Source organism: Cricetulus griseus (genome assembly GCF_003668045.3).
Source record: "Cricetulus griseus strain 17A/GY chromosome 1 unlocalized genomic scaffold, alternate assembly CriGri-PICRH-1.0 chr1_0, whole genome shotgun sequence".
Taxonomy (NCBI): Eukaryota; Metazoa; Chordata; class Mammalia; order Rodentia; family Cricetidae; genus Cricetulus; species Cricetulus griseus.
Genome location: NW_023276806.1, coordinates 67,289,077 through 67,310,776, shown reverse-complemented (window position 1 = coordinate 67,310,776; position 21,700 = coordinate 67,289,077). Strand labels below are relative to the sequence as shown.

Here is a 21,700-nt window from a genome sequence, read left to right as displayed (position 1 = left end):
GAGGCCCGGACCACACTGTCCTACAACTAGGCCTCATCATTTCTTCATCCCCCCCCAAAGCAGAACCCGCATCCAGCTCTCCCCACTCTGCTCTCTCCTGGGCACCACTAGCAGGCGAGACTATGAAGCACCAGACGCAGACTCCATAACGTTGGGACCATAAAGCAGGAGGGGATGGTGAGGAATAAACAGAGAGAGAGATGAGCATATGAAATCTCCGTAGCTGTTTGCAGGTAAATGTCTCTCACGATGACAGCAAAGGAAGAGGAAGAAAAGAATGGGCAAGCAGGCAGGAGAGTGGAGAGAAGACAGTGTGTGGGCTCTGGTAAGTGCAGGCATTTTAGCACTTACGGGACACCTCGATGTGGCTCACAAAGCCTTATCCCCACTCGCCGTGGAAGGAGAATGAGCAAGGTTTGCTGGAAATGAGATTTCTACTTCCTTTCAAAAACACAAGGAGGGCCTCTGTATCTAGTCTGCCTAGCTTACAGGCTCCCACTAACTCCCACCCACACACCCACCATCTCCTTCCCACTGCCCTCTCCCGGCTGCCACCCTGCCCCCACCTCAGAGGCGATGGAGTCTTCTGACTGCGTATCTATTGACCTCAATCTCTCATCTTCTCTCTCACCAACAATAGATTCATAAAATTCGTCTCTTTCCTTTGTAGATTGTGCCATGCAGATTCCCTCAACCTGGACCCACAGCAAATAATCTCACCACCCTCAAATATAACAAGAGCAGGACGTGTGCTCCCCCCCCCACTCGCATCATCTGGGTGCTTCACAGATAACAATGCTATCCTCACAAAGCACATCCCGCAGTGTGGTGCAAAAACCAAGGGTGCACTTTTAAGGCAGAAAGGCTGTGACTGTTAAACCCGCCTCACAAATCAGCTAATCAAGGCAAAGAGAGCAAGGCAAAGTGGTTTCCCTCAAGTCATTCAGTGGGCGAGTGGCCGAGGTGTAAAGAAAGAGCCAGGTATGTTGACTCTTTATCTCTGTGCTTGCTTTGGGATATAAGAAGTTAGGGGTTTTGTCGTTGGCTGAATCTTTACGTTTCCTTCAGCACTAGCTACACAGCCATTGCTTAACAAATGTGTATGGAATGATTAAAGAAGAAATGCTGATGTTAAAAGAAAAGGTTGGTCTCTAAGTAGACATAGACTACGTAGGGGGAAGAGAAAAGCATGAAGTACTTAAAAGGCAGACAGGGAAGGGATAACCGGGGTAATTATATTATCATTTCAAAAATAAAATAAGAGAAAAGGTAGATGGTTCCTGAGTGTACCACCTATGTGGGGTGGGGGTGGGGATGGGCTTTGCTGTCCCAGCACCTCCTGCTTGACCTGACTGCAGTATCCCATGGTGTCTCCCCAACTCTGTCTACAGCTCTCAGTGTAAAGGTTTATTTCTCTTCGTCCCCCAGTCCACACACTACCTTTCTTGAGCCAATTCACAATCTGAGGAAAGTGAGTGTTGCAGGGTAAAAGTGAGAGACAGCAGAAGTCAAGAACAGAAGAAAGGATGGGTAGCAAATCCAGGAATCCAGGCTGAGAGTAGGGAACAGATTTCTGAATGCTGGGTGATTGAACAGCCACACATACACTTCCTTTTTCCTAGTATGCTGTGGCTCAAACTCAAGGCCTCACACATGGCAGCATGCACTCTATTAAAGGTACGGTCCCAGCCCACCACTCACCTTTGAGGCCTTGGCCCATGCCTAGGGCCAGGCCGTCCTTGGTCCATTGTACAATCCCAGAGTAGTTGAGGAGCACACACGGCAACACGGCCCGTTGTCCAGCCACCACGGTCTGATCAGCTGGCTCCTGGCTGAAGCGAGTCTGGGTCCCAGGCAAAGCGAGAGCTAGCAGTGGGTAAGAAGATGAATGAGGAGGGCTCCACCAAGGGGCTTCTTGCAGGATCCGACTCTTATCCTACAACACAGATTCTGCCTTCCCCCACAGGATGCCACATGCTCCCTTTACTTCAGTCTCCCTTTTAGAGCCCCAGGGACAAGTCTAAGATTCTGGAGGGCTTAACGATCACTTACCCAATGACCACCCACTGAATGAACACTAGAGCTCAGGTTAGACTTCAAGCCCTTTCTATCTGGATTCAAGGCTGGTTTTTTTTTTTTTTTTTTAAAAAAAACAAAAAAACAAAAAAACAAAAAAAACCTCTTCTGCATCTGATGCTTCCCCTTAGACTCTGGGATCATGGGCAGCACGTTCATAACAAAGGTGACTGCTATGCCACAATCCCTTCCTTCCCATGCAGTATGAGCCAACAGATGTTTGGCTTTACCACGTACAACAGGCCACATGAGTGCATAGACAACTCCAAAGTGATAATATATCCAAAGCCAAACAGCCCTAAACCCACTTCTTGGCATACTGGCTCTGTTCCATGTGTTTACCCTTGACCCAAGGGCTGAAACACAGGGATGCACACACCAATTCATCTGCATGCACACAGCCTCTTGCATCATGGGAGTTGAGACAGTGTGGGACTTTGTTCTCTTCTCCCTCTAGCTCCAGGAGCTACACATGGCTGCCTGGCTGGCAGCTTGGCCGGGAGCATTTGATTAGAGAACTGCAGAGTAATTGCCTTTAATTGTGGAGCCTAAATGGAGTAGGGAATTGGATTGCAGATTTCTTCTCTCTTGCTCCCACCAGCAGGCTTGCTTCATCACTGGCTGGTCCCAGTGGTGGGGCAGGCCTGCACACTGTGAACAGCATAATATGGGCGTTAGACTCTTACACTGGGCTACAGGGAAGGAGAGGAACTGGTGAGGGCTCAGCCAAGGGTTAAATCCGAGGCATCGTGGTTGCCACAGCTCCAGTAGATCACACCAGGCAATCAAAATAAGCTCTCTTCAACCTCTAGACTCCTGGTTCACCTTTTCCTCCAGCTCACTGAGTCTACAGAGGCAGCAACCCACTAACCCAATTCCTTCCAAACCCAACTTCCCAATTCAGCCACCTCATGTCAAGACTTCCCTTTCAGCCAGTGTCTAGGCTTCGCCCCACTTCTTACTCTGGGATCAAACACAGGGCACTCTGCTCCTGAGCAACACCCCAGCCCTGAGATCCTAATCGAGCCACTCCTTCCTTCTCTCCAGTTCCATTTCTCCCCTTCTTTCCAAATCTGTTCCCACATTGTCCTTTCACGAAAATCTCCTGGGCGGATTCCATAGCCCCTGTGTAAGCACAGCCTGTCCCGTTACTCAGTCTTGCTGTGGCAGCTCTATCTACAGGATTTTCCTGCCCAAAGCTGTCAGGGATCATGTCCATGTTTTTGTCATCAGGAGGTGGAAGGCAGCTTGTTGGTGGAAGTGTCTGCCCTGAGAGTGGAACCTCTCTCTCACAGCACAGAGCGGGGAATGCTCTCCTCTTTCTGGGTCTCCTGGGATCTGGCCGTCAGAATATGATACAGGTTAAAAGCGGCAATGCAGCTCTTTGGATCTGCATGGGGCCAAGAAGTTAGAAAACAGGTATCTGGGTTTTTTTTTGTTTTTGTTTTTGTTTTGGTAAGTGGCTCCCCAACTCTGCAGACCTGATTCTCCAGCCTGTCTTTTAAAGAAGAAAAGGGTGGCAGGTGCTGAGATTCTGCAGGAAGGATTGGTCAGGTGAGCAACCAGTGTTATTAATTCAAGCATTTGTGCTCATTATTATTTAAATTTATTCATATCCTTGCACATTCTCTAGTGCAGCTATGTGCAACAAACTCTGTTTCTCTTCCTCAAGGCCCTTAGAGCCCAAGTCAAGGACTTGTGATGGGGTGGCCTGTGAGCTTGCATCAGAGTCTGGATTGATAGTCATAGCTTTTCTACATGAAGCCCGAGGGCTAGCCTCTTTTTGGCATCCCCAGAAGACAGTGGGCAGCTGGTTGCATGTTTAGTTGCAATGAGGAGCTGAATGACCCTGCAGTGGGATGGCAGTGGGACACACCTGAAGTCAGGAGACAAGGGTCTTCCTGGAGTGAGCTCACTGTAAGATGACAAGTCTGGAATAGACTGCCAAAGAGCCTTTCTGCTCAAATACTAGGAGAATTGGCTCAGGGGATGACTAAAATTTCCATGGTCCCTCTGCAACTCTTCAAGTTACCCTCCAAACTGCATTTTCTTACTTGGGAATGATATGTCTGCCTCCTGGACTGCTGTGAAGCCAAGTGTGGTGAGGTGGATGCTACGCCTACCAAAGTCCTTTGCATGTACCTGCTAAATAGCTATGGCCAGTACTGACCCCTGAGCAGTTAGACAACTAGAGGTTCACATTGGGGACACTTTTAGGAACCTAAGAATGAGTGACAGAAGGGTGGTATCTGCTTTTCTGTGAATTTTGAAGTAAAATAAATTTTGATTTAGCCCTAGTTGAACCAATTTGGCATAAAAACAGAATGGAAGCAATGATAGGCAGGCCCAATGATAAAGGAAATGAGGGGCTCTCCGAATTTGATTTCATGGAAAGACCACTTTCTGTACCAAAGTCACAAGCAGTATTCCATGTTCCTAAACAGCCCTGCAGCCAAGACAGCATATGTGAGAGACCAGAAGCCATGGGTGGTACTTAAGTCAACCCAGGATTAGGAAAAACTCAGTCTAATCTAACTGAGTTCTAGTCTCTAAACTCTATAAAGCTGGGTATAGGTCACCCTTCAGATCTTCATACAGGTCTCTGCAAAACACCCACATCTTTGGGATTCAAATAGTCACCTCTTTTGGGATGTCTTCCACGACTCTCTTGCACTGCCTCAGAGCCTATCTATTGACCATGCTGCCTACGTCACCTATCTCAGCGCAGCCTGAGGCAACTTTCTGAGTCTGGACTGTGTCACTCACAGCCCTAGGCCACATCACTTGGTACAGGTGCCTGACTGCCAGGCACACAGGGGTGTTCCAAATAAGTCTGTTGATGGCTGGATTATCAGGAGCAAATACCCAAGTCCAACATTGTGAAACTTGTTCAGGAGAAGGCGAAGCACTGCTCTCTCCCTCCACCCTGCCCCAAATAAGTGAAACTCAAACAGGTAAGATGTGGAAGGAATAGTGTGCTCTCTCCTGTGTCAGGAGGAACCCTGAAAAATGGAATGTGGCATAGAGCTGGGAAGGATAACACTCAGTCTAGAAGGTTCTGATGCAGACGATGAGGGGAAGGGGGGCAGTGGAAGAGAATGCCGGGAAAGTTTTGAGCAGGAAGGGTAGAAGTGTCCTAGTATTCCTAGTTAAAGAGGAGACACAGGTATTGGCAAGTCTTGTAGTGTCAAGAAGGTGCCAATAACTAGAACGTGTGGCCTAGCAAATGGCACAAAACAACTCAAGTATGTCTCTGAGGTCCTGCGTGCCTGAACTGCCAGCTAAGCTTAGGGGAGCCTGCTCTGAACTGAGAGGGAAAAAAATCTCAGTCCCGTCCTTATGTCTGGGTCTATGTACATGTCCTCATCTATGTCCAGGAACAGAACCAACATAGTATAGCAATGCAGAGAAAGACCCAGAAAGGGCCTGGCCACAGACAGATGAGCACAGACTAGCCTCTTACTGCAGCATCAACTCACAGCCTCACGTTTCTGGTGGTGTTTTAAAATGAATTTCTATTTTGATCCTGCTCCCTCCCAACCTTCAGACTCCATCATAGATGAGGTAAGACAGTCTGAAGAGTTACACACACACACACACACACACACACACACACACACACACACACGAGAGGATGTTAACAGAGGTACTGAGACAAACACTTAGAAACAGAGCCAAAGACAGACATCCACACAAAGGCAGAAGAGAAAGGAGCAAGGAAAGACTCTTAAGATAAAGATATCTGTAGAGTCCTAAAGGGACCAATGTGGAAGGGAAGACAGCAGAGAGCTACAGACCAAGAGAGATCAAGAGCAAAGAGGTCGGGGGGGGGGGGGCTGCAGAAGGGAGGCTGATTCAGCCTTTCCTTCAGAATGAGTTACCTAGTAAGTACCCCACTGCCTGCAGAACCTTTCCTTTTTTAAAGATTTTATTTATTTATTATGTATACAACATTCTGCTTCCATGTATATCTGCACACCAGAAGAGGGCACCAGATCTCATAACGGATGGTTGTGAGCCACCATGTGGTTGCTGGGAATTGAACTCAGGACCTCTGGAAGAGCAGTCAGTGCTCTTAACCTCTAAGCCATCTCTCCAGCCCCACAACCTTTCTTTCCTACCTCCATTGGGATTTCTGGAGACTCAGCCAGGGTTTTCCCTCAGGGCAACAGTAAACAGGGTGAAGTAGAGGAGACATTCACACTGGAGAGGTAAGAAGGACCCTAGTAGAACTTAGGAGTGCAGCAGGAACCCTGTAGAGCTCTTTGCTCCCTGCTAGCCTAAAGAGTGTGGGAGCTAGAGAACCCTGACCCCCTGCCATTGTCACTCTGCCTTGTTCCCGGAGTGCCTTCCTTCCAAGTTCACCATCAACCTTTAGTACCATCTCTAGCCACAAAGCTCTTCTAGCCTCAGACTCAAAATGGTTCCTTCCTTTATTCTCCCAGTGCTGTCTGGGCTTCTGGTTAGAGCACACACCACAACCTGCCTTGGATTAAAAACTACTCATGTGTGCTTTGTCTCCCCAGTCTCCTGGGAGCCTCTGAGAACAGAGGTTTTGATTTACCATTTTTGTTCATTCAGTCCTAGCAATGCTCCATAATAATAAATACCTCCAATTATAAAATGCTGATTGCGTGCCACTCTGATGTCTTACAGACATTGTTCCTAGCATTATAATCTGCTACACGGTGGTAGTTATTACCTGCATTTTAAAGAAAGGGGAATTATGGTCTGGCAGAAACGAGATAAAAACAGGCTTCTCAGCTCCATAGTCGCCATTCTTGGTACTCCGTCACATTCTAGGAATATCCAGTCTTGTAAATGAATTGGATTCATGCCTCAGCCTGAGCAAGAGCTACTGGTAGCCTTAAGTTCTGCCCATTTCTGACTTCTACTTTACCACTTGGATGTCCATCTCCACCATGTTTACCTCTTGGATGGACAGCAGTACTCAAGCCTGGGGTTTGGCCCCACAGCCTGTCGTACTTGCCTTAGATGCTATTATCAGCACAGAAGAAGCTTGATATTACTGTGTGGAGGGAACAGTGAGTGGTACCCAAGGCCAGAATAGCTCTCCTGAGCCCAGAAAGTTTCAGTGACAAACAAAATACCAGTCTTTAAGCCACCAATGGCTGCCAGTGGTGCACACAGTGTGTGTGTGTGTGTGTGTGTGTGTGTGTGTGTGTGTGTGTGTGTGTGTGTGTGTGTGTTGATAAATAGGTCCAGCATATGAAAGACTTGCTGCTGTATGTAGACACACTGGTACTGTTTTTACCAAGCTTAAGGACACCAAAGCTCAAGGACACTGGGGTAGTTACTGCTCATAATATGAAATCACAGCTCAGAGACACCGAGGAGATTCTTTGAGCCACACAAATGCTAAGACTGGGACACAGTAAGCTCAGGAAGACAACAAGTTCTCCCCAAATGCTATCTCAGTAGCCTGGCTGTTGTCTTCTTCTGGCCCCCCCTAGACCAGACACTGATGTTACCTCTATATTCCCTCATCTGATACATTTTTCCCCTTCCTCACAACCCAGGTCTGTCCTCCAGCCCCTTTCTCCATTATCATCACAGCACTGGGGGCCAGGGCCAAGCCAGTCTTTGTTCATGAACAAATTTCCAATCTCCTTTTTCTGCTGAGCCTAGCAAGGACAGAGAGGTCAAACCTCTTTTTGTTGTTGCTTTTTTTTCCTCCCTGGCACTGGGCTTCAAACCCAAGTACTCGTGCATGCTAGGTAAAGTTCTACCACTGAACCATACCCCTAGCCCTCAAACCCTAGTTTTGATGGAGAATTAGGAATTGGCCCCTAAATCTATGATATGATGGACGTGTGTATAACTTCTCACAGTCATAAACTTCATGAGGTCACACATGGGCAGAAACAAGCAAGCACATGTGTTCACTTTCCTGCCCACGTGAACACCCCTTCTGCATCCTTGCGTGTGAGGACACATCTGTCTGTGCCCATGGGCACCAGTCTGCTTCTTGTTCTGGAGCTCATGCCCTGGTGGTCATGTTCCCAGAGCTTAGCCTGACAGGACCAACCAGGACCAGAGTGGGGCCAACCAAGCACACAGAAGCCAGGGAGCTAAGCAGCAGGAGAGACGGACGATGGGGGCTGAGCCCCGTCTCCCTGGATTTATCAAAGAGCAGTAATGAACCCCCTGGGCTGAAGCAGTCCCTGAGCTCACCACTCCAGACCATGCTGCTGCTCAAAGGAGAGCCTTTGATTCACACTGACAGCTTTCAGATGGAACTAAATCTCTCCACTCTGCTGTCCCTCTCCTCATCCTGATGGAACTTCCTTCCCCACCCCAGCCATTCACTCACAATCACCACAGAGCCTTTCACAGTGGCTTCTCTGAGAAAAGAGGGTTTCAAGTCTTTGGGATGGGCCAGCAAAGAAGGAAGGGAAAAAGAAAGAACGATTTGTACTTCTGATGGAGGAGGAGGAAGAGGACGAAGGGGAGGAGGAAGGTCATAGACAAGGCTGAGGCTGGTCAGAGTGAGGACAGATAATGGAAAAGAGCAGAAAGCCGGGTCGGACACCCCGAAGCAGACCCTCAGACTGGAAGTTCCAGGAAAGAGCTCTGTGTCAACTCAGCTGAGCAGGCAGGAAGAATCAAGGCCCGTTGTTTCAGCTCTTGGTTGAACTCTGTCTGGAGTCCTAAACATTAAAATGGATGTGAGCACCTTGTGCAGCCATGGCCCCCTCCTCTGGCAGATGGAACTTCTCTTTGCGAGTTGGAAAACTTATGGACTTGCTTGGAGGAATGGTTAGGTCTAATCAGGTGCTATGGGTAGATGGTGAAGAGCTCAAAGAACAGACCACAGCCAGAATAATCTCAACACCTACCATCCTGCCCACAGAGTCCTTCAGTGTCGCCTCCCTTTTTGAGTGAAAAAAAAAAAACTCAGGTGGTAGGAGCCTCAAATGTCCTCTTCATCACCTTCCTCCTTGCAAGCCCTTCTCCTCCACACAACCTGCGTGGCTACAAAACTCCAATGTCCACCTCTAAAGCTTGGGGGTAGAGAGAAAAGCCAAAGGACACTTTTTCCAGGCACCAGATGGGGTTTTGCAAATGGCCACAGCCTGGCCTGTTTCCATGCATTGGAGCAGACTACAGAGGCCGGCTGGTATTTGCTGTGACAGGAAAAGAGGTTTATGGGTCTGGACCAGTGGATCGGTCTCCCAAAGAGACAGGAAAAAGCCCTGAAACACAAGGGGCAGGATGAGGGTGAGGGACAGGCTTCACACAGCTCTGCCAGGAAGAGGCAGAAAATCCATGGACCAGAAGCCAAAGAGGTGTGGGTAGACCTGGTCTTGCTTTGTCACCAACCTCTGTAACTCTGGGGAAGACACACCACTCCTCTGGGTAGTAGCTTCTTTAGGTATAACAGGAAGTGGCTGAGTAATTCGGCCACAGGAGCCTCCTGACCCAGATTCTAAGAGTCTATCGTCCTGGCCTCTTGTTTGTCTACACTTTGGCCAAGCCTTGAGGATATATGCCCAGTCACCTTCAGACTAAAGGGAGCCTATGTGCCTGGGCTTATCCTAGTGTTTCCTGCAGGATATGGGGGACAGCTGTTGGGTTTGTGACAACAGGACAGTGGCAGAGGCCATTCTTTGTACATTCCCTCCCACAGGCTCACAGTGAATCAACAGAGGAGAGAGAAAAGGCCAGCAAGGACTCTGAGGCCATTTGCTAGTCTGGGCTAACTCACAGGGATACTGCTCGTCAAATGAAAAAGGCTGGCAGGTGTGGCTAGAAACAGTCCCACCTGTCCCATTTTGGCCTTCAGCCCCTAGGTTCCTGGGCCAGACCCAATCTGACAGCTCTGTGCAAATATGGCCTGGCAGGGGGCCCTGACAATGTTTTATAGAAAGTACAATATGGAGAGCCAAGTGGGGCTGGCTGTAGCAGGTACAACAGGCAGAAGCAGAAAGGGATGGCAGGGCTCAGTGACTGGTTCTGTGAAAATCAAAACAAAAACCCTGAATTTCCATTTGGCTCCAGTAGGCAAGGGAAGGGAGGGAGGGAGAAGAGTCAGGTGGCAAGCAAGGACCCAGCTCAGATGGGTGACAGGCAAAGAAGAAAGTGGGGGAACTAGAACAAAGACAGAGAAAGCAAGAGATGAGAGAAGGTGGCAGGGAAGGAATGAGACCTCTGCTCTCCACCCCATCTGGGCAGTGAAGGCAGGAGAAGCTGGGGTGAACTAGAAAAGACTAAAATTGAGGCAGTAGATTGGTTGGTAGAGCACTCACATGGAATACATGAATGCCCAGGACTCTATCCCGGCACCACCGAAAACCTGGCATGGTGGTGCATATCTGTATTCCCAGAATTCAGAAGACAGAGGAAAGGCAATCAGAATTTTAAGGCCAGCATCAGCTACATAACAAGTTCGAGGTCAGCCTGGAATACATGAGACTATCTCAGAAAAAAAAAATTAACATCAGGCAAGGAAGGAAAGGATGGAGCTGAAGTGATACTATGTTACAAAAGAGAAAAAAAAGAATATAAGGACAGAAAAGGGCAAGAGAGAAAAATAAATCAGAAATAGAACCCTGAACACACACAGTGCCTGAGGTGGATCCAAAAATAAAAAAAGCCTAGGTCCCCAAGGCCATCTGCTAGAAAAAAATAAAAAATAAATAAAAGAGGAGCAGCGGCCCAGAGGTTAGGACTGGAAAGGGCACTGGTAAAATCCAGCTCAAACCCCTTTATTTAGAAAAAATAAACAGAGAGTGGGGGTGGGAATCATGGGGCATAGGGAAAAACCTCCAAATCCCCAGTGGTTTCGGAGCTAGCCTCCCAATTACAGAGTCCCCTTTACACAGTTGGGTATAGCAGTGTGCGCTTGTCCCTGCGCTAATAGAACAGCAAGACCGGGGTAGAGAATCCTGTTGGAAGGACTCAGGACTGAAGGAGGAACTGAGAGATTAAACAATGTAAAGTGAATCTCAAGAACAAAGTGCTGAGGACTGTGGGGAAGAAGAAAGAAGAATGGAGAGAGTGGCCTAGAAGCTGAAAGGCAGGGACTGGAGAGGTCCAGAGATGGGAGCCAAAGGGAAGACAGGCATGAGGGCAGATCACCATCCCATGTCCTCATCTGAAGGTTTTGATGTTTCAGGTAAAAGAAAAGGAGGGATGTCTTTGAGCATGGGAGCTACTCTTGAGAGGATTATACAAGGAGAGGAAAAGAGGAAAGAGAGAGTTCAGAAGGTCCCTGCCTATCAAGGTCCAAACCTGGTACCCTTCTAAAAGGTACTCAGGAGGTCTAAACCTCACTCTCCAGTCATTTACAGCTCATTTTCTACCTGCCTGCCCCTGCCTCGGCACATACATACTTTCCTGGTTCTAACCCCATGGTCCCTCTTCCATGGAAGCTGTTTTCTTGGGCACATGGGTCCCCGGAGTGCTGGTTCTGCCCGGAAAGCCATCCTCTACCTGTATGAACATTCTTAGTAATCTCTGTAATGAACTTTAGCAGAGTCAGAATAACACCTGAGTCCCCTCACAGGCTTGAAGCCTAGGAAGAAATGTAGGCTAGGTCCCTCCACAGAGATTTTTTTCTGGAACTTTTAGTAATATTCTCCAGAATAAAAGTCTCAATTTAGAGACCCAGAGGGGTCTAGACAAAAGAATAAGAAGTTTTCCTTCACTTAGGCACTGAGAAAGCCAGAAGGAAAGCCAGGTCTTGGGACACCAGACTAGCATTCCTGAGAATATATATGCCTCTGCTTCTCAGTTTATGAGATTTATTATATTCCCACTACCAGGAGATCCAGGGGAAATATTAATCTCCTAGAATCTTCAACCCACCCTTTGCAGGTGGCTCTGGCCCTGCAAAGATGGTCCCCTGAGTCTATGAGCAGGATCAACAAATAGAGGAAGGCATGAGTCTTAACTCCTTGAGCACTTGACTTTGCTCTTCACCTGAACAGCTATAAAAGGTGGAGGAGATACCATGCATGCCCACAACCTGGGTGCGTCCCGAGACCCCATGACTGTACTTCTACATAAGATAGAGAAACACATTAATGACTGTGGATCCTGGGGAACAGAGCATTCTAGTTACATAAGAACTCTGAATTCTTTTTTCTCTCTTTGGAGACAAGGTCTCACTCAGCTTCTCAGGAAAGCTTTGAATTTTCAACCCTGCTGCATCAGTACCCAAGAAGCTGGGCGTCTTAGGATTTACTATTGCTGTGAAGAGACACCACGACCACAGCAACTCTTATAAAGGAAACATTTAACTGTGGTGGCTCCCTTACAGTTCAGAGATTCAGTCCATCATGGCGGGACATGAATGCGTACAGGAAGAGGTGGTACTGGAGCTGAGACTGTTACATCTCACCGACAATAGGAAATCAATGCCACACTGGGCCGTGTCCTGAGTATATGAAACCTCAAAGTCCACCCCCAGGGTATACAATCCCTCTGACAAAGCCACACCTCCTAATAGTGCCACTCCCTATGATATTATGGGATCATGGGGGCTAATTACATTCAAACTACCACACTGGGATTACAGACCTGTGCCACCACCACTAGATCAAACTTTCTAAAAGTACAAAGCAGTGCACTCCCATCGCTAGAGGCATCAGTGATGAAGCAGGATGGCTGTCTCTCAGTAAAGAACTCTGGGTATACTTATGATTTCTGTTTTCTTTTTTTCTTTAGGTAAACACCCATCAAACAATCAATCCACGATCATTCAATCAAGGTAGATTTTAAATGTAAAGGAAAGGAACTATGAATTGAGGCATCTAAGGGAAAAATAATAGGTCAACGATGATCTAAGAGAGAAGTCAAGATAAAGTAAAGGATAGACATTTAACCTATAGCAACTAACCTAACTAGGAGACTTCAATATAAGTGTTGGGCCTTGGACATAAACAAGTCTCACTTAGACTTGTAATCATTCTATATTTTATTCTTGGTTTGTGCTCTGATGACAAGATAGAAAACCCCTTGGAATAACAGATATAATCTTATTCATCTTCTGAAATGATTAGCCTTGCATACATACCATGGGTTCTCAATAATACTTATTCAGTTATTTTTCTTAATGATTATATCAACTAAATATGCATTTATTCATATAACAAATATTTATTGAGTGCCTACTACCTACCAGGCACTGTCCTGGACTCAGGATGAAAAGACAGACTTGGTAGACCTGCCTTACCCACTAGAAATCCACTACACATACACACACACACACACACACACACACACACACACACACACACTGATATGTCTTCACCAAAAGGGAAAATATGGAACCTTCCACCTATAGACACTATAGTGTAAAGCAGAATAGAAAAAAAGTATCTGAGGTTATAGGAAGAATCCTTGAAGAACTGCTGGGTCTCTATGCTGGACTTTGAGGAATGTGCAGGAGTTATATTGGACAGGAGGTAGAGAAGGGAGAACAAAATGTTCTCAGAAAGCATGGGCAGTTGAAAAAGAACATCCATTCAGGATCCTAGAAGTCGTTTAGCCTAGCTACTGTGTCCTTGAAGCCAGGCATTGGGATGGACATGCTAGAGAAACAGGAAGCTGTCCTTGCTATCACACTCTACAGGGGAGCTGGAGGAGGTGATAACCAATTAACAGCTGAAGAGTTCCATCAGTGTCATGCTAGACAGTACTAACTAACCAATGGTGAAGACATGAGAGCATGGGACTGGGCTTAGTACAGCAGTGGTAAGGTTACCTCTACAACTGTAAAATAAGCATGGGTGTATGGATCTTAGAACTTTAGCAGGTGCTTCCTGTATGAATATCTTCATGGATATTTGCTGAATGGATAAATATACCTAATTTTATTACATGTTTGACCTGTTCCTCCTTTGGGGTAAGGTCCATGCTTGTTAGGCCTACTAGCTATAGCTGTAGACCCTTTCTGTAAACACACACACACAGAGAGAGAGAGAGAGAGAGAGAGAGAGAGAGAGAGAGAGAGAGAGACCACACACACACACACAGAGAGAGAGAGAGAGAGAGAGAGAGAGAGAGAGAGAGACCACACACACACACACACACACACACACACACACACACACACTAGCTGATATGTCATCACCAAAAGGGAAACCATGGAACCTTCTGCCTAAAACCAAGGCATAGTAGGTTTTTCCAATTAATCTCCATTAAAAGATTCTCCACAAAGACACTTCCAGAAGCCCCAAGCTGAGGTTATTTGGATCAATCTTGTGTAAAGTGAAATCAGTGCCAACGGGCTGTGGAATTGATCCATCTAACTATTCACTCTACACGTATAAGAGGCATGGAATGTTAATTTGCTTCAGGGAGCTGGGGGGGGGGACTGGAGTGGGGGCTCTAAAACTAACCACTGTAGAACAGGGCCCCAGCAGCCTGCACAGAAGGGAGAAGGCTCAGAGACAGGCTGAGGACTCCAAGGCAGGGAGCCATGTAGGGAACTCTTTGTATTTGTTCCTGATCTTTCTTTCTTTGCTTGCTTCAGTTTGCTTGTTAAATGGGACACACATGTCCCAAGGGCAAAGGTGAACCAAGAAGGTTAAAATAATTTATCTTACCACATGGTGGGGACATGGTGAGAACGGATTGTGGGTGTATGGCAAGAGTTCATAGAGGCATCAATCTGAGACTGCTTGGATTCAAAATCTGGAGTTCCAAAGAGCTTCTGCTTCATAAAAGGTTCCAGAAAGGAGTCTGATGAGGCTCGTGGCAGAGAAGGTGTAGACACAGCATAGGAGCATCCAACAGGCATCCAACTTCCTTCATATCTGCTCTCTGCATCTCTGATTCTTTCCTATTGATACTTTTTTTTATCACCCTCTATTGTCCCAGGAAGGGGAGGTCTCTTCTCCCTCCATTTCTATAGTCTCTGGTCCCTGAAATAACTTAGCGATTTTTGATTTAGCTGCCCAATCCTCCACATTGAAAGGCTTCTGTGATTGCTTATGACAGCAATCTCACAACAAATTTAGCACCACGTTTCCTGGATAAGCCAATATTCCCTTTGAATTATCTCTGAGGGGGGCGGGACAGGGTGCTGTATTCCAACAAACAACCCATGTTTTCCTTGACATCGGGGTCAATCAAGCTCACAGTCCTCAGATGGATGGGTAGATGGACTAACACATGGGAGGCGAAGTTCTCCCAGGATCACAGGATGGTTCTGAGAGCAAAGGAAGTGTTAAAGAGGGGCTGGGTGGAGAGAAACCTCTAACACAGGCCCTCAGTGGGTGGATTGCAGTGTTTTCTAAAATGGAAGGTAGAAGCAGTTTGACCTTTGCTCTGAGAGTTCTGGAACAAACTTCCTTCTGAAATATTGGTAGTTCATCTACCTACTTTCCACACGGAACTTAGCAGTACTGTCACTTCACTGGGAACAAAAGAACAGATGTTTCTCTGCTTTGAGCCCTCATTCTAGCACTCCTCCTCACCCGTGTCCCTGGGAAGTGATGGCTCCACACAGAACTACCTGCTCCTGGTTGGATGCACATGATTCCTGGAAGGGTCTGCTTTAAATGGTCGATGAAGGCGACCATAGCATTTTGCCCAGATACAGAGGTGGTGAGAATAGATGAGGGGGGAGTGTGCTCTTGAAGAAACAGACTGAGGAAGATAAGCAGAGTGAAACAGTAGAGACTTCTTCTATGACTTGAGCAATGGAAGGAATCGGGAAAGTCAGAGGGAGACACCAGATGCCCCGGGTATGGTGAAAACGCACACTCAATAAAGACAGAAGGGTCCCAGGTGTGCATAAAGAAGCCGAATTGTGAGAGTCTGGGACTACAAGGGGCAGCGGTGAGGGGAAGGAGGAAGGGAATGGGGGCAAATAGGTCATCCTAGAGACTCTAAGCAGATTAAAAATAAGAGGTAAGACTCAGAGAGACTCAGCCACAGCCTCAGGAATGCAGACACCCTGCTGGGGGAAGCAGAGGAGGAGAGGAGAAGGGGAAAGGCCTGATAGCTAGGAGGGGTAACAGATGGTCACAGTCATTAAAAGGATTTCAGTAAGTCCTGCAAGCCTTAGGCAGCAAAGACAAGCTTGAGTAAGCACTGGAAGAAAAGAATTAAGCAGAGCTTGGGAAGAAGGAAACTTACACAGAAACCTCTTCACTGCCACCACAATGGCTACATATTCCTGCTTCAGTCTTTACCCTAACCAAACCTCAACCCCAACACTAATGCTTCTTAAACCAATTGTGACATCAAATCTTGAGTAGAGTCTGTTTGTCTTGAAGGCAAACATCCCAAGCCACCTTAGTGCCAAGAACAGCTTGGGTGATGAAAAGATGTTCACTGAATCACTAAAATTCTAAGGCATATCTGCATCTTACAAGTAACCCTAATATGGAGTCTGACCCCAGATTCCCACTCTTATTCATCCCTACCCTAAGCCCAAAGGCCACACTGTACCTATCTCTCATTTTACTTCAATTAATTCCACCCATTTTTTCTGCCCCCACATCCCTGGATGGATACTCTAAATCACAGAGGTCGTTATAGGGAGAGATAAACAGAAGATGTCAACTTAGCCTGGAGGCCGCATCACACTAGAAATGCAGAACTCTAGACTCTCAGGCTAACATGGATCACCGTTCCAGTGGTTTGGTCCTAAAAACTGGGAGTAAAGAGGGGTCTTGGGGTCTATTACAAGGATGTGAGGCTCCGGGCAAAGGAATCTGATGTTGAACAGAGAGCAGTGAGAGTGAGATAGACAAACAGAGGCAAGTCTGAACAGACAGAAGCTGTCAGCTCCAGTCGATCTGGCAGAACCTGACATCTTCTGCCTCTAACTCCTTTCCAGCCCTGTACCGTACAGACTGCCAGCAGGGAGGCTGTGGTGGGGAGGGTGCAGATAGGGTACTGAGCTGCTCTGGAGCCTCTTCTTACCTGATCCTGCCTGACTCTGGAGCAGAACTCCCTCTGAGTCCTGCTCCTCCCTCTGACATCTCCAAAGAGCAAAGCTCTGCACATCTCTCAGGAGCTGTTGCTGTGGCACCTGGAAAACAGCTGTTCTGCCCTTGTCACAGCCAAATCTGATGACTGGCATGTATGATAGATGTGCTAGGTTTGGGTCCTCACCTCATGGAATAGGATGATGGAGTTAGTTGTTCTTTCTCTAGGGGTGAGACATGAGTTCCCAGATGTCATCTGGGACTCACATTCATAAGAAATGTCACCCTAACCAAGATCTCAGGGAGAGTGAAAAAAAATCACCCTGGCTTCCAACTATTTCTTTTTCTTTTCTTTTTATTTTACATGTATGGGTGTTCTACTCTCATGCATGTCAGTGAACCATGTGCATACAATGTCCAAGGAGATCAAAGAAGATGTCAGACTCCCTGAGACTGTAGTTAAGGACAGTTTGTTAGGCAGTTTACAGGTGCTGGGAATTGAACCCTGGTCTTGTGGAAGAACAACCAGTAGTCTTAACCACTGAGTCATCTCTCTAGCTTCCCAACTATTTCTTGATTTAAACTACTTTGAGCCCATAACATCTGCGCTCAGTTCTGAATCTGGAAGCAAGCAGGATCAAGCACCAAGTCAGAGTCTCTAGTCCTTGGGTGGGACCTATAGTCCCAGGCCAGCTACCAATGCCTGTAACAAGCATTTGGAAGGAGGGGAGTTCAACAAGTGTTCTGACTAATGGCGTCTAGGCATTCTCAACGACAGACAACAGATATGGGCCTTGAAAGCCTAGGGCAGGACAGGAAGGGAGGGGAGGAGAGAAAACTCAGAATAATAAGAAAGAATTTTTGATATCATCAGGTATGGTGTCTACTGAAAACAGTGGAACAAAAACTGGGAAACTTTGGTAAGGAATTGTCTTCCTGGGAGGCAAAGGAGTCAACAGGGTTGCATATCCATTCCTCAGGCACTAAAAGGCTTAAGTCAGCAAGTGACACAAAGTATAGACACACACAGAGCCTTAGTCTGACCCTCTACTTCAAGGCTCCATTCTGACCAGGAACAGGTGCCACAAATATAGCTAAAGACACGCAGCATTTCATGAAGAATGTTCAGAGCACAACCAGAGCAACCCTCCTGAAAAACACCTCCCCAGCCTGGCCTGCATCAATCAGCTGTACAGAAATCACACACTTACTGTATCTAGGGGTTCACTGAGGAATCATTAAGTAGCATGGTCACCACAGTAGGTTAGAGTAAGTCCCTGGTGACCAGCAGCCTAGAGTGCACTGAGGTCCTTAGACACTAAACTGTTACTGCCAAAGGCAGCACCCCTAGAAAGTAAACCCCAGACTGTCTACAAGTCAATATGATTTTACTTACAAACACAGAATTACCATGGGCCTTTCAGGGGACAACTGCTTCAAAAAGGGAGACGGATGCTGTCACAGTTGGAGCAGCTATCTTTTGGGAAGGAGCAAGGGGGAACCGAATGGCCATAGCAACGTCTCTGTTTTTTTTATTCCTTGGCTCACCCTGGGATTTCTCTGGTCTTTGGATGGATGATGGGAAAGGATTCAGTGGTTTGTAAGTAGGGAAGAATTCTGGGTCCAACAAAAGGTCTGGAGAGGACTAAAGAGATGAGTGTATTCCACATCTGAGCAAAAGGCACACAGGAAGTGTGGTGACTGAGGAAGGTTCTGGATCTTAGGTCGAAGGCTACAGGCTTAAGGGTTCTGAGCAGAACACCATGAACAAGGCAAGTATCTTTTCTGTGTCTATTGATATTAGCTGGTTCCCCAAGGAGCCCTCAACCCACAGGGAGCATCTCCTGACCCCAAACAAAGGGGAGTGAGAGCAGCAGCCTCTGCTGCCTTCACTTAGACCGCAGGGCTGGAAGTAGGAGCCTCACACTCCTAATCCATCAACTTCTGAGAGATCACAAAGGCTCTAGACTCTTCTGTATCCCAGACTCTGGCCACCAGCAGGCACACACTGTGGGTTTGAGGGGAAAGGAGGAATGCTGGCACTTTCCAGGAGGAGACTAAGGACACAGGTTTGAAAGAAGAGGATTGGGTGGGGAAGGAGAGGCCATATTTCATATTCCAGCAGAAGGCAGAGATTTAATGGCTCCTTTGCTGTTTCAGGAGGAGAAACTAAGGCACCAAAGCTAGGCACAGATTTGAGACGAAGAGTCAATCCCTAGCCTCCAGCCCAGATGGGCAGCACCACTGCTCAGCCAGCTGCTCTGGAAGATGTAAAGTGCTATCTAAACATGGTGCATTATAAACACTTTAGAAATCGTATTTCACAGCTGCCCGCCCAGAGCTGGAAGATGAATTCCTCCTCCTGCTCTCTGGCAGGAGAATTATCCTTGGAGCTAAACATGGCAGCAATGATATGTGAGTGGGGCCAAGACGGAGTAGGCCAGGGTGGAAGAAGCGTCATCAGAGGTAGGTCCTGGGTGCCTGAGCAAGACAGCCGACTTGATCTATCTTGCTTTGCCATCTGGCATAGTGATCAAATCTCAGAATGCAGAAAGGACCTGGAATCCAGGCTCCCCCAGTCTATTGAAAACACTGCCCTGAATGCAGAGCCTGTGCCCTGCAAGGAAGAGTAAAGGTTGGTAAAGCCTGGTTGGGAGAAACAAGTACTTGGGCTCACAAGGGCCCAAGATCTGCCATTACCACTGTGATGGCTTGTTAGAGGAAGATGTATAGGAGAAGGGTTGAGCCGGATGGGGAAGGAGTATCCTGGAAGGGCATGGGTGGCCTCCAGACAAGCCCAGAAGTGTACAGGGGAAGATGATGACAGATATAGAGTGGCTGGGCCCATCTGGCTGGAAGTTAAGAAGTGGAAAGGATGGGATAGGAGAAATGTATCCCTTGAGAACAGAAGGGAGGAAGCAGGCATGAGCTACATCCTGTCCTCTCGGAAGAAGCCACAGCCATGGGCAGTGGACTAGGAGGTGAGGAACCGGTGCAAGCATAACCCAGTGCTGGCTCATGCATAGGCAGACAGAAGGATACAGAACTCATTGCCACTGCATTTAAGACCCAAGCTCAGGTCTTCTCTGAGAGTGCTGAGCTCCTCTTTCTGAGCTCCACTGGCATTGCAGGCAGCTTGTAATTAGGCGCAGGGAACAGATGAACCAATTTTCAATTAAAACCTTATCTACAGGGTGCACAGATAATAAAGGTGGGTATGTTTGATTCTTTCCTTAGCCAGCCTTCAATATTTGCAGTGCCTGGAAGGAGATGCAGGGAGGGTGCCTTCGCAGCCCTGGTAACATAAATTCTGCTCATAATTACATGACTTTCAATACCACAAGAGGCCAATAAAATGGTTTTGAGGCACGCAAATTACTGGCATGCTGGCCTTCCCCAGATGGCGCCTAGACGGTGGTCTAGGGAGGGTATATGCTGCCCAAACCTCTGAGGTGAGGAACAGCTGTAACAAACACAGAGCTCTCGACTGCTTTCTGCTAGCAGCTCTGTTAGACAAGCCTACGTCTCTGACAGAGCTGCAAAAGCAATTCAAGATATATATATATTTTTTTAATAATGAAGTAGAAGGAACCTCAGGGGACCAAGGAGCTTCAAACAGCTGTGGGTAATGACAGCGAGTGACGGGTTCTAGATATGTAGCAGGGCCCACCCCGCTTTGCTCTACATTCTCCAGGTGGGCCTATCCAGGTTAGGTAACCAAGGTTTTTGTTGCTGTTGTTGTTTTGTGGGGTTATTTGGTTTGTTTTTCACTCTCCTGCTTTTTGAGGGTGGTAGAGTTGCAATTTGGGCCTAGGTTCAGCCAAGTGAAGGCTAAGACCTGCTGAGTTTCAGTTTCATCAGTGATGCAACAGGGATGCCAGATAAACCCAGAAATGGGTGTCAGAAAGCCCACAAAAAGGACCCTGAAGAACCCAGTGAAATGGTCCATGAAAGAAAGGTTCCTATGTGCACACCCGTAAATCCCCGCACCCAGAAAGGGGGTAACCTTGCCAAGAAGAGCATCTCTGTTGGCTCTATTTTAATGTCACCAGCGCAGACTTTCTGCAGGAGTAGATATTTGATAAACTAACCATTTGCAGAATAAACAGAATTGATGAAGACAGAGGAATTCTAAGGACAAGTCATTGGGGTGGATTTTAGTAGTGTGTGGGGAGAAAATGTCTGCTGTGGATTAAAGACACATCCCAGGGGTGGAGCATGCACAGTGGTACCTAGCATGCACATAAATCTGGGTTCCATCCCCAGTAGAGGCCTAAAAAACAGCAACAGAAATTTCACTGGAATCAGAAGACCTGGATTGAACAACCACTCTGCCAGGATGTATGCCCGTGGGCCAGCAACACTCCCCCCTCTCTTATTTCCTCATTTGTAAAGAGCTCCGACCGGATAGGTCTTGAAAATGATGATCAACGCTCAGATGTTGGGGTACTTTTGCAGCCAGAGAGAGTCACTGAAAATCACTATAAATCTTCACTGGTCCTCAAGCATGTTAGTGGCATGGGGAGGGTGATACTGCCCCAAACTCTGAGGTGGAGGGCAGCGGTAACTAACACAGTTTTTGCATGATTTCCCCACAGCTTGGCATGTGTTTAAGATAATCAAAACTTGAGTAATAATGTAATAATAATGATGACCCTTGTATAAATATCCACAGGAAGCTCAGTGGTGAGAACTCTCGTTTGTAACTTCTGTGA

General features: G+C 47.2%; 1 protein-coding gene across 4 annotated transcripts in view; it reads right to left on the bottom strand.

The window, feature by feature from the left end:
* Positions 1-21,700, bottom strand: part of Kirrel1 (kirre like nephrin family adhesion molecule 1) — a 91,764-nt gene that overhangs the window by 16,253 nt on the left and 53,811 nt on the right. For all 4 annotated transcript variants that reach the window (XM_027393014.2, XM_027393015.2, XM_027393017.2 and 1 more), the window contains one exon: positions 1,702-1,866. In XM_027393014.2, the coding sequence (XP_027248815.1) occupies positions 1,702-1,866 (165 nt within the window). The remainder of the gene's footprint in view (positions 1-1,701; positions 1,867-21,700) is intronic.